At 47.0% G+C, this 14,912-nt stretch overlaps 1 protein-coding gene and 1 long non-coding RNA gene across 3 annotated transcripts in view; one reads left to right on the forward strand and one right to left on the reverse strand.

The window, feature by feature from the left end:
* The window catches only part of CADM3 (cell adhesion molecule 3), a 29,279-nt gene that overhangs the window by 1,805 nt on the left and 12,562 nt on the right, over positions 1–14,912 (reverse strand). Inside the window, exons 2-8 of one of the 2 annotated variants that reach the window (XM_029230683.1) lie at positions 9,606–9,707; positions 7,417–7,557; positions 6,809–6,961; positions 5,987–6,124; positions 5,448–5,618; positions 2,890–2,980; positions 2,288–2,457 (exon numbers count right to left, since the gene is read on the reverse strand). In XM_029230683.1, the coding sequence (XP_029086516.1) occupies positions 2,288–2,457; positions 2,890–2,980; positions 5,448–5,618; positions 5,987–6,124; positions 6,809–6,961; positions 7,417–7,557; positions 9,606–9,707 (966 nt within the window). The remainder of the gene's footprint in view (positions 1–2,287; positions 2,458–2,889; positions 2,981–5,447; positions 5,619–5,986; positions 6,125–6,808; positions 6,962–7,416; positions 7,558–9,605; positions 9,708–14,912) is intronic. The other variant, XM_029230684.1, reaches the window with a different exon arrangement.
* The window catches only part of LOC114899700, a 40,273-nt gene continuing 36,413 nt past the window's right edge, over positions 11,053–14,912 (forward strand). The window contains exon 1 of the long non-coding RNA XR_003794634.1: positions 11,053–11,461. This is a non-coding gene — a long non-coding RNA (uncharacterized LOC114899700). The remainder of the gene's footprint in view (positions 11,462–14,912) is intronic.

Raw genomic sequence — 14,912 nt, forward strand, 5'->3', positions numbered from 1 at the left:
TGTGTGTGTGTGTGTGTGTGTGTGGTGTGTCTGTGTGTGTGGTGTGTCTGTGTGTCTTTCTTTCAATTTCTGGGTTAGCAGAGTATTTCTTCCCTATCCCCCATGCCCTCTTACCCTCCCATCTGATTTATATTCTGAGCTGGCCTTTCTAGGGGGGCTTCTCACCATATTCACCCATTGTCCTGATATCAGATAGGGAAGGAGAAGTGAAAAACTGATGGAGCCAGGAATAGGCACTTTGAGAGCACCTTACAAAAGACGATGGGCTGTGACTCCCTATATAAAGAACAGTGTTCCTTCTTGGCAGGGGAGCTTAGAGTTCCAGCAAGACGCAATCCTCCAGCAGGTCTCATCAGAGAGGTCTGGGACTCCATCTTCACTTCCCCACCAACCAGAGGTTTGTGGGAAGGACAAAGACTGAACTGCTTCCTCCCATGATGGCAAGGTCTCGGTCACTGGATATAGAGAATCTGTCCTCCATAGCAGCATCGATAGAGGATAGATTCCCAAGCACAGGCTTGGTCAGGCATGTGAAGGAGAGCCGCAGCCTTAGTCAGGGTTCCGCAGATCTCAGGAGACAGTGCACGGGCCCAGGGCACAGTTCTGATGTGTCCCAAATTACATGAGCTCTAGTCGCGGCTCTCCCACCCCTGGGAGAGCTACTGTTGTTTTATAGACTCAGCTTGAGCCTTGATGCCTCACTGACTCCTCATACATTTTGTCTCTCCTACCTTATGTCTCCTCAGGCTTGACTGGACCAGCTTTTTAGTTCCTTGCCTGTCTCCGCCTTATTTGGAAAAAAAACAAACTTATGCTCTGGTTTTTATGCTCTGCTTGGGAGGGAGGGAGAAGAGGGTCCGCGGGGCTCTATGATAGGAGGGGTGGGTGTGATGTTGTAATCTGGAGGGAGCACAGTGAGGTTATCCACTGTTCTTCCTCTTCTCTCCCCTCTCCACCCACCCCCGGGAGAATGTGAGACACAATCCACATTAAAAATCAGTCCTGGATAATTATCCCAGAGGCTATGGGAATGTAAATTCCCTAGAAGAGCATAGGTCTGCACGACCAAAATGAACTCTGGGGTCATCAATTACATGTCACTGTCTCCAGGTAGAGCTCCGTTTAATTTCACTGCAGGTAATTGGGCGTCAACTCGGTTTAGGATGATTTCTGGAAGGAGATGCAGTAACTCATTCTACCACCAGGCGTCAGCACTGGCAGAAGATGCAGTCAAACAGGACCGCGCTTTCTAGCACAGGGTGGCGGGGGATCAGCAAGAAACCAGCAAGGGCACAGGAATTTTCTCTCACTGCCAATCATCGTCAGAGATCTGGGGGCAGACACAGGACCTCAGTGCATTGTCCTCGCTCCTGGCACCCTACAATAGCTTTGTTTGTTGTGCTGAGGCAGCTCCTACATGCTGAGGTCTGCTCCTGGAGTTGGATTCACCCCATCTAGACACTTTGGTCCCAAGATCTCCGATCTCTTATTCCTGGGAGGCCTGGCTGCTATCCCTACACTGCTTTAATGGGCATTTCACATAAGGGAGTCTCTGATGTTCCCCTGACAATGCATTTCCCCTGTTCTGAGGAAAGGCTTATTAAGGCTTTCTGGCAGGACCCCACTGCTGTTGGGGTCTTCAAAAAACCTCCTGCCAACTCTGCATAAAGAGGCCTCTGTCCTAGCCTATCACTTCTCCTGAAGCTGGATTGTGTGGTCACACCTTTGGGAAGAACTTCAGAGAAGGAGCATCATCTAGTCTCTCTAGAAAATATGGCATCTGAGAAAAGATTCTGTCTCTCAGCACAGTACGAACTTAGCTCTATTTTCCACCTCGATTCTGTATAATGTGTCCAAGGTCTGCAGAAAAGGAGATGACAGCAGCAGCATGCATCCTGTACTAGTCACAGGAGAAGCAACTCTGAGGACAGCCTGTTGCAAAGGGAGACGCATCTACACTCACACTTGAGCAGCTCGGGGGCCTCTACACACAGAATTCTTATTCTTGTTGCCAGGTGAGTGCAGGGGCTGGAGGATGGTGTTGCCTGGGTCACCACTGCTAAACAAAGGCAGATGAAAGTCCACCATTCCACTGGTTTTTCCTTATTCCACATTCTAGAATGGACCTAGAGCCTAAGTCCTCAGGCCCTCTGGTGGTGGGCTGTTGCCCTACTAGCCCACTCCCAACTATGGTCTGGGGATGCTATCAGGAGATGGAAAGACCGGGGTACCAGATGTTAGAGGAGAAGAGAAGGGGTTTGCTGGAGGAGAGCTGCAGAGGGCTCACCGTTCACATTGAGAGTGTAGTAAGCCTTGTAGCTGCCCATGTTGCTGGTGGCTGTGCAGCCATAGGTGCCGCTGTCACTCTTGTTGAGGAAGGGGAAGATCAGGGCGCTCTCCTGGGTCATCTTTAGCGGCGGCACACTGCCCTCCTTCTCCCATAGGTACTGCTGGGGGCTGTTGAGGCAGAGAAATCGAAGGGTTCAGAAAAGAGTAGGGCAAGGAGCTAAAGAAGGACAAAACAAAACAAAACTGGGAGCAAGGAAGTCAAGGACAGTTTGATGAAGGCTTGAGCAGTTATAGGGGCCAGAGACACTGAGCTGCTCAGAGGCAGGCGGAGAGGGACTCCTTGGGGTTCAGCCTGGGGACGAGGAAGATCGCCTAGCTTGTATCTGTGACTTGGTTCCTTACAGGAACCTCAGGGGCTCAGCCAGGGGGCGGCCCCTCCCCACTTCTGCTGCTTTGCAGGAGAAGCAGTCAGAGGATGGGTGTTGTTAGACAGTGTCAGGGAAAATGAGCGGCTCAGACAGTACGAAGGAGATGGGAAGACTTTAGGCAAAGTCTTAGTCTGTAGAGGTGCATTACAACCCAGGAAGTGGATCTCCTTACGCGGGATTGCCACGCCCCTCGCAGTGGAGCAACAGCTTCTGGCCCTCGCGGGGGTGCGGAGGGTCTGGCCTAATCTTCGCTGTTGGTGTGTCTGTGGAGAAGGAAATGGGGTCAATGTGAAACTCAGGGTCACCTCGATCTCAGAATCATCCATTTATGCATTTCAGTCGCCACCCCTAAAGGCCTAGGAGCCCTAGAGGCTGTGAACAAAGACCACCATTGCTGTTGGATGTGTGAGGGAGTCATATGGCAACCTTGCAGAGGTAGGATTATGGAAGGTCTGTCCTTGCTGGGGACCCAAGGGATGTCTTAACAGAGAGCTGAGAAGGGAGATCACTGGATCATCTGTGCCTAGCACATAAATGGAACTTAATACATATCTCTGACGGGACAAATAAACTTGGATTTGATCACTGATTGAGTTCACAACCTCTCCATCCTCTCTGCAAGGGAGCTTAAATGGGAAGCAATGCTTTAATGCAGAACATCATTTTTAGTAGCTGGTCCAAAAATGAAGTGAGAGCTTTGAAACAGCAAGAGATGGAGGTCATATTTTGGCTGCAAAAAGGCCCTGACACAATGTAGATGGGTTCTGGGAAGGAAGGACGGCATCTGCCACCGATGCCGAAGGGTTGCTTAGGAGGCTGGGTGCAGATGGCCGCATAGAACAATACAACCAGATGCCGGTTTAGAACAACAGATAAAGAGGCCGAGCTTCCCCTAAGGAAAGAGCCAACCTTAACATCCGGTTAATGAACGTGTTTCAGTCCAATCAAATGGGACGAAGAGAATCAGGCCAGGTGAGAGAACGGGTGTTCCAAGGCCTCACAGCCAGAGAAGCCTCTAGTGCAGCACCTGTAGTATAGCATTTGTTGACTGACAGCTGATCACAGTTGAGCCAGAATGATCCCTGGAGAGTAACTGCCAGATGGTCCAGTGCCTAACAGAGGAGTCTTTGGGGCTCAGACAGGGGAGGGCCTTCTTTAGCCCTAGCCAGGGACCAGGCCCTGGACAAGGAGACCAAGGCCAGGGGCTTTACATTCAGAACTAGTTATCAGAGAAACACCTTCTAGCAATACAGAACTTTGAAGTTTACAAAGTTCTTTCATTATATAGTGTTTCATTTACCCTCATGAAAATTCACTGAAGTAAGAAGGGGCCGCTACGAGATTGAGTGCTTTGGTGAAAGTGACATAGCTAGTAAGCAGTGGCTCTGCGGCTAGAATCCAGGTTGTCTGTTTCCAGATTGAGAGTCTGCTAAACGGACAGTGACACCAACCCAAACCTACCTCATGGTCAAGTTTCAGCAATGGGTCTAGCAATTGATTTAAAGAACACTGAAGTCAGGCCTGGATCTTCCGTAAGGAAGAGATGAAAGGTTTGAGTTATTTTAGAAAAACACCCAGCCTTTAGATAAGTTAGGACAAGAAGTACATTCTTTTATAACTCATTATCTTCTCCCTTTCTACTTTATTTTTTTCCCCTTGACTTTTTTTTTTTTTTTTTTTTTTTTGCGGTACGCGGGCCTCTCACTGTTGTGGCCTCTCCCGTTGCGGAGCACAGGCTCCGGACGCGCAGGCTCAGTCGCCATGGCTCACGGGCCCAGGCGCTCCGCGGCATGTGGGATCTTCCCGGACCGGGGCACGAACCCGCGTCCTCTGCATCGGCAGGCGGACCCTCAACCACTGCGCCACCAGGGAAGCCCTCCCCTTGACTTTTCTACTCAGAAAAGTTCTTTTTGAAAACTTGTAAATTTCCTCAGGTGAGTGGATCGTTTCCCACTCATATTCAAGGCAGATTCCATAGAGGGATGAGGATCCTTGGAAAGGTTGGGAGTAGTGATTTTGACAGTGGCCATTTCAGGTCAGAATCCCAAGAAAAATCATAGACCTGGGGCAGACTAGTGGGGGTACTGTAGGGAGAAATCTGGGAATAATGATGCCAGAGAGAGCATGTTTTCCTGCCACCTCTTTTCTTGAACTCATAGTATGTTAGACCAAGAAGAAGCCTTTGTGATTCCATGTCCATCTTCTCATTTAGCAAATAAAGAATCAAGCTCAGTGGGGTAATTTCCTTAACATCACTCAGCTAGTAAGCGGTGGAGGGCAGACTAGAATCTGTCTTCTAATTCTCGATTTGCTACAGTTACTGCTACAATTTACAATCTAGATGCATAACACTGGCCTAGCCCAGGAGATGGTAAATTTACCTATCGGGCCAAGTCCTGCCAGCTACATGTTTCTGTAAATAAAGTCTTATTGGAACACAGCTACGTTCGTTTGTTTACATATGATCTATGGCTACATTCCTGCAGCAACAGCAGAGTTAAGTAGTTGAGACAGAGACCACATGGCCCTCAAAACCTAAAATGTTGACTATTGGGCCATTCATAGAAAAAGTTTGCTGACCCTTGGCCTAAGCCCGGCAATTCTTGTCTTATTTTTTTTAACCTATTTACTTATCTGTGCCTGGTGCTTCATATACAGTAACCCGCACGTTTCTTTTCCCCACTCCCCATCTCATACCAGATCCTCTTCACTCACAAGCCCATGACATACATAAAACTTCAATGCGTTGAGCGGTGGATCTGTCAGCTCCCTTGAGAGATTCGTGGTTCACAGAGCATACAATGTCTGCCCCATCGTCCTCCCGGGTGACCTGGAAGGTGACTGAGCTGCTCACGGTGAAGGTTTTGCCATTGGGATCTTCCTGTATTCGGGTTGGTTCCCCTAGAGAGCAGAAACAGACACACACTCACACACACACATAGACACAGAGTGAGCCCTAACATGCAGAGATTGTGTGGGCCCCACTGTAGACATACAGATGGTGCGTCTCAACTTAGGCAGACTTAGGAAGTTGTGAAATGGATATGTACACACAAGGAGGATGGAGTCCCCAACGCGTGCGCACACACACACACACACACACACACACACGACTGTACACAGGATATCTGTCATTCCCCTTTCTTCTTCTACACCATGCCTTATGTGCACATACACAGGCATATAGACATGTGCCCCTCACTCCCTCTCTTCTCCCCGCTGTCCCAGCACCACTTCCTCCTGTCACCCCCAAAGCAGGAAGAACTTACCATGAAGCTCTTGGTCACCCTTCCTCCAGGTGAGCTGGGCTGCAGGTTTGCTCCCAGAAGACTGACAGTTTAGGGTAGTTGTATCCTTTTCCCGTAACGATGACTTGTAGCCAGTGATTATGGGCTTCTGTGGGATTCCTGCCATGGATAGGGGATGGCCAGGATAGGAAAGAGAAGCACGCTGAGGTCACACCTCATCTCTCCCTGCCGAGGTAGACTCTCTGAGGGTTAGGATATCTGAGTTCTAGTTTGGTTTATGCTGGGTAGAAGGCTAGAGAAATTATCTTTCTCTTTGATAAGAGAAAGACCACCCCAGGGGGAGGAGATATGGTGGTGGGAGATTTACCATACCTGAGATGATACATGACCCAACGACCCAAAAGCACAGCTGGGTGGCCACAGATATATGTGAGGCTCAGGGGAGCAAAGAAGGAAATTAAAATGTAGGATCACGATGAGAGCGTGCAAACCACTGGGGTACTCATCTTGGAAATTATAATCATACACTGCACATACTTCTAATGTTTCCCTTACACAATCTTGGGAGGTAAGTGGAACAGACACCATCATCCTTTTGTTACAGGTTAGGAAAGTCAGGCTCAAGGAGAGTCAGAGATTCGTCCCAGAGCAAACAGTAAGTAAAGGAGAAAAGATTAGACCCCAGCACTCTTTGCATTTCATTCCATTGCCACGGAAACACACGCTGAACTTTCCCCAAATGCTTGGAGACTTGCTTGGCTCTAGGCTGCTTCAGGCGCCCACGCAGGGAGATTTGTTTGCAAGGAATCACGCTGTGGAGACACTGGGGTTTGGGAGCCTCACCGAGCACGGTGACGAGGGACTTGGCAGTTCTCACGGGCATGGTGAAGATGGAGCAAGTGTATTCACCCTCGTCGGCCAGGGCCACGTTGCTAATGCTGATGCTGAGCTCATGGGGCGTCGATCTAACCAGCTGAATCCGATTATCTCGAAGCGCTGGGGGAAATTGGGAGAATTGGAAGCAAGGCTTTAACTGGTGACTTTCATCTTTATCCTCCAATCCCAGGCCAGCCTTTTTTTCAAGAAAGGGTCTAGTGTGGTTTTGGGGCAGGGGAAAAAAAAAAAACAAAAAAACTGCTCCTGAGTTTGAGTAGTCTTTAGTTTATTCAGTTACTTTCCTGGGCCATTGGGCTCAGTAGCCTCAGAGATACTCAGAAAAGTAGGTGGGTGAGTCACTCCAGGACCCTATAAGACCATGCATGGCCTAGGTCAGAGCCGTAATTCTGAAGTTTCCCTGGAACCAGCTGAGGAGCCCATGGCCTGTTGCTTCCCCAAATAGCATTCCTTCACGTTTCTCAGCCTCTGGACTACAGGGACATTTCCTCTCAGCTCTGCAGCCCCCTTCCCCAGCCCACGTTTCCCATGGAGGCAGATAACTCGTGGGACACTACCTCTCTTCTCCCCAAAGTAGAGAGTCTGCTGGGCAGGGTTAGACCATTGCAGGGATGAATCCTCATGATCTTTGACTTGGCACTTGAGCACCACGGTGCCACCAGCCACCACTGTCTCATCAGATGTCCAGGGCTGACTGTCTGCAGGAGTAGAATTGGGTTAGTTTCCTAAGGCAGCACTAGCCCCTCCACCCATTTCTGGGCCACAGTCCACCTCATCTAATTCAGACCGTCCAGGGCCCATGTCTCTGTATTCTCTTAACGCATCATGGGGGAAGGAATAGAGGTGGGGTGAGGCGGGGGAAGACAGACCTTACTTCCTCTTGCTTTGAATGCACAGAAAAACAGTCACTTGTTGACTATTTGCTGAATGAACTGACAGGGCCACAAACATTTAGAGGGATAAAGGCACCCCAAATCTACACATACCACTCCCCATGTATCTTTTCTGATAGAGTTCTACCATTCACCTTTGAAAACACACATACGAGTCTGTCATTCTGTTTTACCTTCCTGCCACCACCTGCATATAAGGGCAAGAACAGAAGTGGTTGTGATAATGCCCAAACTAAAAGCGAAGAAAAGGCCAACCCCCAAGAATGTGGGTTGCACATTCATTTACACAAGAGGTAGCTGATAAAACTGCAAAATAAACAAAAAAGACTTTTAAAAAAACCTAAAGCGTTTTGACACAGGCTTTTCAATTCCTCCAACAATAACTTCCCTTCAGTCATCAGCTCCCTTAACATATTCCTTTCAGTATCAGTACTACCCGCCTCCCAAGTCAACACACAGCCCAAATCACTATCCTGACGCTATTTTAAAGAATAATGGGTTATGGTTTTCCCTTCGATGTGATAGAAATATGGTTTCTAATCCCTCTCTACTTAGTCAAGTTAAATAAAAGAAGGACTAGTAAGATAGCGTGAGGATGACTCATTTGAATCCCAAATGTGCCTTCTAATCAGGCCTAGCCGTGAGCCCCTCAGTCTGTGTGACACTTGCTTCCTCCACCCAGTGTTGTCCCATGTTCCCCAAAGCATGGATTCTGATTCCTAATATTGATTCCCTCATCTTCAGGTCTGACTTCCTGTGAACCGATGGCACAGACCTCTGCAGAGCTAAAATAACGCGTTCTAGCTCTGATTCCTGAAACATCCACACAATTTCTTCTATGGTACTAAATTACTTAACCAGCGTTGCCGCCTCTGAATCAGAAACCAAGAAACGTACTTCCGACACTCCCCGATTGAGCAATTTAAAACAATCCCCATGCTCCCTATGGCACCAACCTTACCCCTGCCCTATCTGCCTATTCCTGTCTTTCCTGGTCACCAGAGCTCCATTTCCAAGGAATATTCAATGAGCATTGCTAGCAGAGAAGGGGCCCTGAAGAGTGAAGGTGGCACCTGCCAGAGCTGACACCAAACACCAATGCTTCTGAGTGGCTGTCTCCAAATTGGAGCCCAAAGCCTTGCTGCTAGTTTTAGTGTTTAGAATCATAAAAATTAGAACTGACAGGGATCTTAGGGATCATGGAATCCAATTCCCTCATTTTACAGATGTACACAATGAGGCAATGGAGGCGAAGTGATTGCTGAAGATCATTCTACCCATCAGTGATTCTAGTTAGGACTAGAATCCTGACTCTCAAGGCAGTGCTCTTTTCACTGGAATGCGCCTCAGATAATCATCTAACTGGAGAATCAAAACTACGACTTCAATGTTAGCAAGCCAGAGACTGAGCCGGCTGAATAAAGGTGGAAGTGATATCTTCCTTAAATATCTCAACGAAAGGTTTGGGAAACCTATCATTTACTGCTAGCCATATGCCGATTTTTGACTGGTAATCCCATTGTCCCTGGTTCCTTTTGAAGAATTCTATCTTGATTGTGTCTTTCCAGAACCTCTTTATTCTGAGTAATACACTCCTCCTGGAATCATTTTATTTTTGGAAAAAGGTGTAAGGGATACAGAGGTCCCTGTACCTTAGTGAGGGAAGGAGGAGTAGGTGCCAAAGGAGTCGGTTGTGTAGAACTAAGTCCTAAAATGTCAGATGGAGATGGGGAAGAGTTGTGTGGTAATGAGCGGAGTTGAGAACACAGGGTGGAAGCAACATGAGCGGGGGATGATGTGAGGATGGCGGAGGGAACTGTGGGACATTGAGATGAGGGGGCCTGGATTCTCACCTTGACTGGCCAGCATGTCAGGGCTGCTCCAGACTGTGGAGCTCATGGCCTCTTCGAGTGGAGCCAGAGTCCCCAGCTCCAAATTCTGCTCTTGCCAGTAGCCTGGGGAGAGAGTCTCCATGAAGGATGAGCCCTACATGTAAGCTGCTACCGTCTGGGATCTGTACTTTCATTGTTGAGGATGGGGGAGAGGACTGGCCCCTGTGAAAAGCAGGTTCACCAGGGTACCTAAGAGAAGGTGGCTTTCTCACAAAAGGGGGAGATTAACTCAAGTCCTGAAAAAGGAAGTGAAGTCTTCCTCCGAAGGGGTGAATTAAAGGAGGATGCTAAACTTTGGCAGTCAATCACATAATGTTAGAGCCAACAGAGATCTTAGAGGTCATCTGGTCCAGTTCTCCCAGTTCACAGGTGAGGACACTGACGCCCACTAGGGTTAAAAGTGACTTGGCGAAGGTCATACAGAAACAGTAAAGATAACCAAAGACTTTTCATTCCTGATCCGGGATTCTTTCTGCTACACCAAATTATCTACTAAAATAATGACAGGTTTAATAATTAAAAAGTACGTTTCCATTTAATCCTTTTAATAAACCAGTTAAATAAGTACGTTGGTATTATCACTTCTATCTTGAAGAGAGGAAACAATGAAGTGACTTGCCCAAGGTCCTACAAACAGAAGAACAAAGACTGGAAATTAAATGCCTGATTCCAAATCCAAAGCTCTGTTTCAAGGTGACACCCTTAGCACTGAAAACAGAGACCACAGCTGGGGTTGAAAGTTACCCCACGCCTTCCTAGATTGTTACCTTCTATCCGGTGCTACGGCTGTCAAGCTTTCCTCCTCCACTTTCAGTCCCACTCACCATTTTATATCACTGACTCTGCTCCCTCATCTGGCACAACACACGCCCAAGACTTGAGTCACCGGCTCTCTTCCTAGTAGATAGCCCCTAAACCCTTTTGTGAAGCACTGTATAGTTTCCATGGCCTATTTTCCCCAACTCAACCTGAGAGACGGAGGGACAAAGAAACCGGCCCTGAGAATCTTTACAGGATCTCCCATTGCAAAGCCAGTAGCCAATCACACGCGCAAAATTCAGTAACGTCATCGGCTGCTGAGCAGAGTCCGGAACTGCTCCTTGTCCCGGGCCTGGAGTCAGGCAGAACTTCGCCAATTGTCCCAGCGCGCCAGCTCCAGAGGCAGCGGGGGAGGGGAGTGGGAGAGGACTGGACGAGAAGGGGTCGATGGGACCGAGGAGGATGGGTAGGGGAGGTGGGGAGGGTACGGGGTGGCAGGGGTGTGAGACTAAAAAGGTAAGTGGGACGTGGTCTTAGGGTCCACGAGAAGAAAGGGGACGAGGAAGAGAGTAGCAGAATCAAAGGGAAAGAAGGGTGAGGGAAAGGAGAGAGTGGGGGAGGGAGGGAAAGGAGTACCGGGGAAGGGAGAGGGATGGGGGAAGGGAGAGGGTGTTAGAAAGAGTCCTAGCCTCGGGATAGGGCTCTAAGATAGCTTCAGAGGTTCACTGGCCTTCAAGGAGACGCCTCCCCTCTCCACTGTTCCTCAGACATGCTCCAGGAGGTTTGAGAAATGACTCTGTTCCCGAACAGGAGAAGCGCTAATGCCCAAATGGGGAGGGGGAGTAAAGCAGTGAAAAAAAAAAAAAAAAGTATCTGTAACAGGTAGAAGTAGGCAAGAAAGCGAACAAGGAAAGTGTTGGTGAAAGAGGCAAGAGGATGGGAGAAGGAAAGGCGGCCAGGAAGAGGCCAAGGGCGCTCAGATCCAACAGAGAGTCCCCCTGGGTGCCCTCGCCCTGCTGCCTTCTGTGGACATCAAGAATGGAGGCAACCGGAAGATGGTGAGTGTTTCACGGTATTTTGCAGGTCGTCTGTTTGTGGGCACTTCCACACACAGTGGGAAGCCAAACTGGTTGTGCTGAAGCTTGGAATGGTGGAGGTACAGGGAGAAGCCAGAGAGGGGTCAGTGCCCCACACCACAGTATTGGTACCTAGTGCGCAAAGTAAACACTAAATAGACCTTTGCTCAAATGGATAAAATAGCCATCTCCTACGCTGGCATAGGGCTTTCAGTTTGCAGAGTGGATTTTCAATCATGAATTCATTTCATGTCAAAACAACCTTGAGGGAGAGGCAGCCAGACAGAATCACTTTTTAGAGATGAGATTTAGAGAGGTTCAGTGACTTACCTAAAGGCACACAAGTAACACCCTCTCAAGGATCCTCTTTCTCCTGCTGGTGGTGCACTCAAAGCTTTTTCAACAGCTTCTGTTTCTTGTAGCATTTCAGTCCATTGTATTGCAATTTACTTGTTTAGTTATCAGCCTCATCTAAACTCAGAGTTGGTGAAGAGAAGGAGCCTTCCCTTATTCATCTTTGTATTTTCAGCACTTAGCCCAGAGTGGGCTCTCAGTACATTTAATTGGCTCTGGTAAAATTCATTCAGTCACGACTGGCGCTCTGCTGTGTCCATTCTTATTCAGGCAGAGCATGTCTTCTGTCCAGATAGCATAGGTTTAGTCTTCATTCTCTTGCTCCTTATTTCATTTGTGCTGTTTTCTGCCTTCTTCTCAGTTGCTTTTCTCCTTGCTTATATTCCTTTCATCCCTCCCCTCCTCCTGCATTTTGCTGGCATTTTTTTTTTTTTTCTGAATAGGATGAATAAGTGAAATGATGATGTCGGTCATTCAAACTAAACTGAATTGTTTAGATGAGGGGTCTGATAACTAAACAAATAATCTCCAGTAAACGGCATATTGGGGATATGCTTGATACACAGTATTGTGTCTGTAGGTTTACAAGGAACTCACTCTGGTTTGCTGTGTTTTAAGAAACTGATTAAGAAGTAGCTGGGGTTTTTTTTCCTCCTGGGTGTGATACTTTACCTTGTAATTCTCCAAAGTACTTATGATCTCATGTCTTCTCTTGAGAACTGTCTGTTAATATGCCTGAAAGTTATCTTGCTGGTTTTATAAAATTGTATACCTGTAGTGATAAATTCCGAAGAGCCACTCCCCTGGGTGCAGATGAGTGATTATAATGTTATTCACAGAAACATGGATAAATGGCAGAAATTATAACCTGGAATGGAATGTGAAAGCCTTGTTCTTTGGATTTAGAGCTTGCCAATTGTTTGTGACATCAGCATAAATTCCCTCAATGGATTCAGACTCGAAAGGGAAACTTAAGAGCGCTCTGAAAAGGTGGCATGCACTTTGAAGTGGAAATAATGACAGTTCTGCTCAGGCAGGGTCATTGGAAGGAAATGCAGACTTTGAGTCCACAAGACCATTAGTAAGGGGAGGCCCAGGTTAGTCACACTGAAAAACAGATAGAGAGAGCTCCAGTCATATGGGTCATATTGTTTCCCTGCTTAGAAGCCCTCACTGACTTCCCATTGTCTGAAGATGATATCCAGATTTGTTAGCCTGGCTTCTAACATCCTGCACGGTCTGATGCCAATATGTCTTTCAGCTTTGTCTTTTCTTTACTTCACTTACCCCATATCCCAGACATATGACACTATTTGGAATTCTTTCTATAAACCCTTTCCTTTCCTGCATACGTTCCCTTTCCCACAGTCATTCTGTTGATAATGCTCTTCACCCATCTTCACACATCTAAGCCCTAAAAAGCCTATTTTCTGTGGCACTTCCTTCAGGAAGGCTCCCCTGATTCCCTGATTGCCTCGGATGGAAATACTTTCTGATTTTTTTTGAGTCACAACACTTTATCTACTTTTCTTAAATTATGCATCACTCTTTACTTTTCGTACTGCAAGTTTCGCTTTCTTCCTAAATTTTAAAGATTCTGCAGGTAGGGTTGATATCTGATTCGTCTCTGTATCTGGTACTGGCCCTAATACAGCATATTGCACTTAGAAGGTGCTTAATGAGTATTTATTTAATAAATGAATCAAAGATGCTTAACATCTTCAACTGTGAGAACTAGGTTCAAAATCTGCCAGTGAAGAGGAAATAGCAAACCAAAAAGGCTAGGAAGAAATGGGCCAAGGAAGAGGGTAGATCATCTAGAAGCTGAAGCTCTATAAGTTTACAAGATGGGTGGAAATCTCTATTTATTGATTACCTTCTGTGTGTCATGATCCAAGCAAGGTGCTCTATATTCATTATTCCAGAGTAACCCTTTAATAGGCATTATTATGTACATGCTAAGGATGAGTTAACTAAGACTCAGAGACTAACTAAGACTCAGAAAAGTTACGTAACTTGTCCATATGATGCATCCAATAAGTGTTGGGATAAACTTGGATCTCTCTGACCACAAAGCCCAGACTTTCTGCATATCTTCAGTACACTGCCTCCCTTTGCAGGAACATGTGCTTCGTGTGTGTGTGTGTGTGTGTGTGTGTGTGTGTGTGTGTGTGTGTGTGGTGGGGGAGGGCAGAGGTTATAGGTGGAAAGATTCCTTCTTGCATTGCTGGCCTGGGGGTGCTCACCTAAACAAAATTCACAACGCTTACCTGCAATATGGTAAAAATAACAGTGTAGCGAGTTGGAAATGGGTGCTTGTGGTGGTGGTGTGATTTGTATCCACTGAATTGCATTTTTAATTGCATTTCTTGGTGTGTCTTCATCTTTATCTTTGGGGGCTCACCCCAAAGGCCTTATAATTTGGGATGATTCTTCAGTTAACCCAGCAATAGACGTGTCTGGTTAAAACTAACAGAATGCCCTCACGTTTTCATAGCACTCTAGCACCTAGGCTACGAACTAAGATTGTCTTCTTATTTGCTCTCAGTTGTCTGGAGGGTTTCTTAATTCTTGGTCTATTTACTCATGGGTTCCAGTAGCTTTAAGACTCCCAGCATTTTAAAGGACAAAGTAGCCCTTTCACCCACTGATTTCCTTCTGATTAATTGTTCATATTAAGAGTAGCAGAGGTGGGAACCAGGGACTTACTAATGTGCCTTTTAAAGCATACATTGGCACCTCTGATTTCATTTTTCATCCATAGTACAGGACCTCACACATAGTAAGTGCTCAATATTTATTGGATAAATAAATGAGTAACTCAAATGAATAAAAATGTATTATGCTTCCAATTTAAGTGATGCTAGTAAGGAAGTTTATATGTCAGTATAACCCCTTATTGCTTGGTTTATGTATCTTCCCTGCCCTGTCTGTTTCGGGAATCTACATTGCATGGGCCTTAGGGCCATGTACAGGGTCACGGGTGCACATTTGGGATGATGGGACAAGGGGACAGAGCTCCCCTGCATAACTGCTGCTGGCCTTGCCAGTGCTTGGGTCCAGAACTCCACTTCCCAGA

Source organism: Monodon monoceros, unplaced genomic scaffold (genome assembly GCF_005190385.1).
Source record: "Monodon monoceros isolate NGI ecotype Baffin Bay Population unplaced genomic scaffold, NGI_Narwhal_1 Super_Scaffold_18, whole genome shotgun sequence".
Taxonomy (NCBI): domain Eukaryota; kingdom Metazoa; phylum Chordata; class Mammalia; order Artiodactyla; family Monodontidae; genus Monodon; species Monodon monoceros.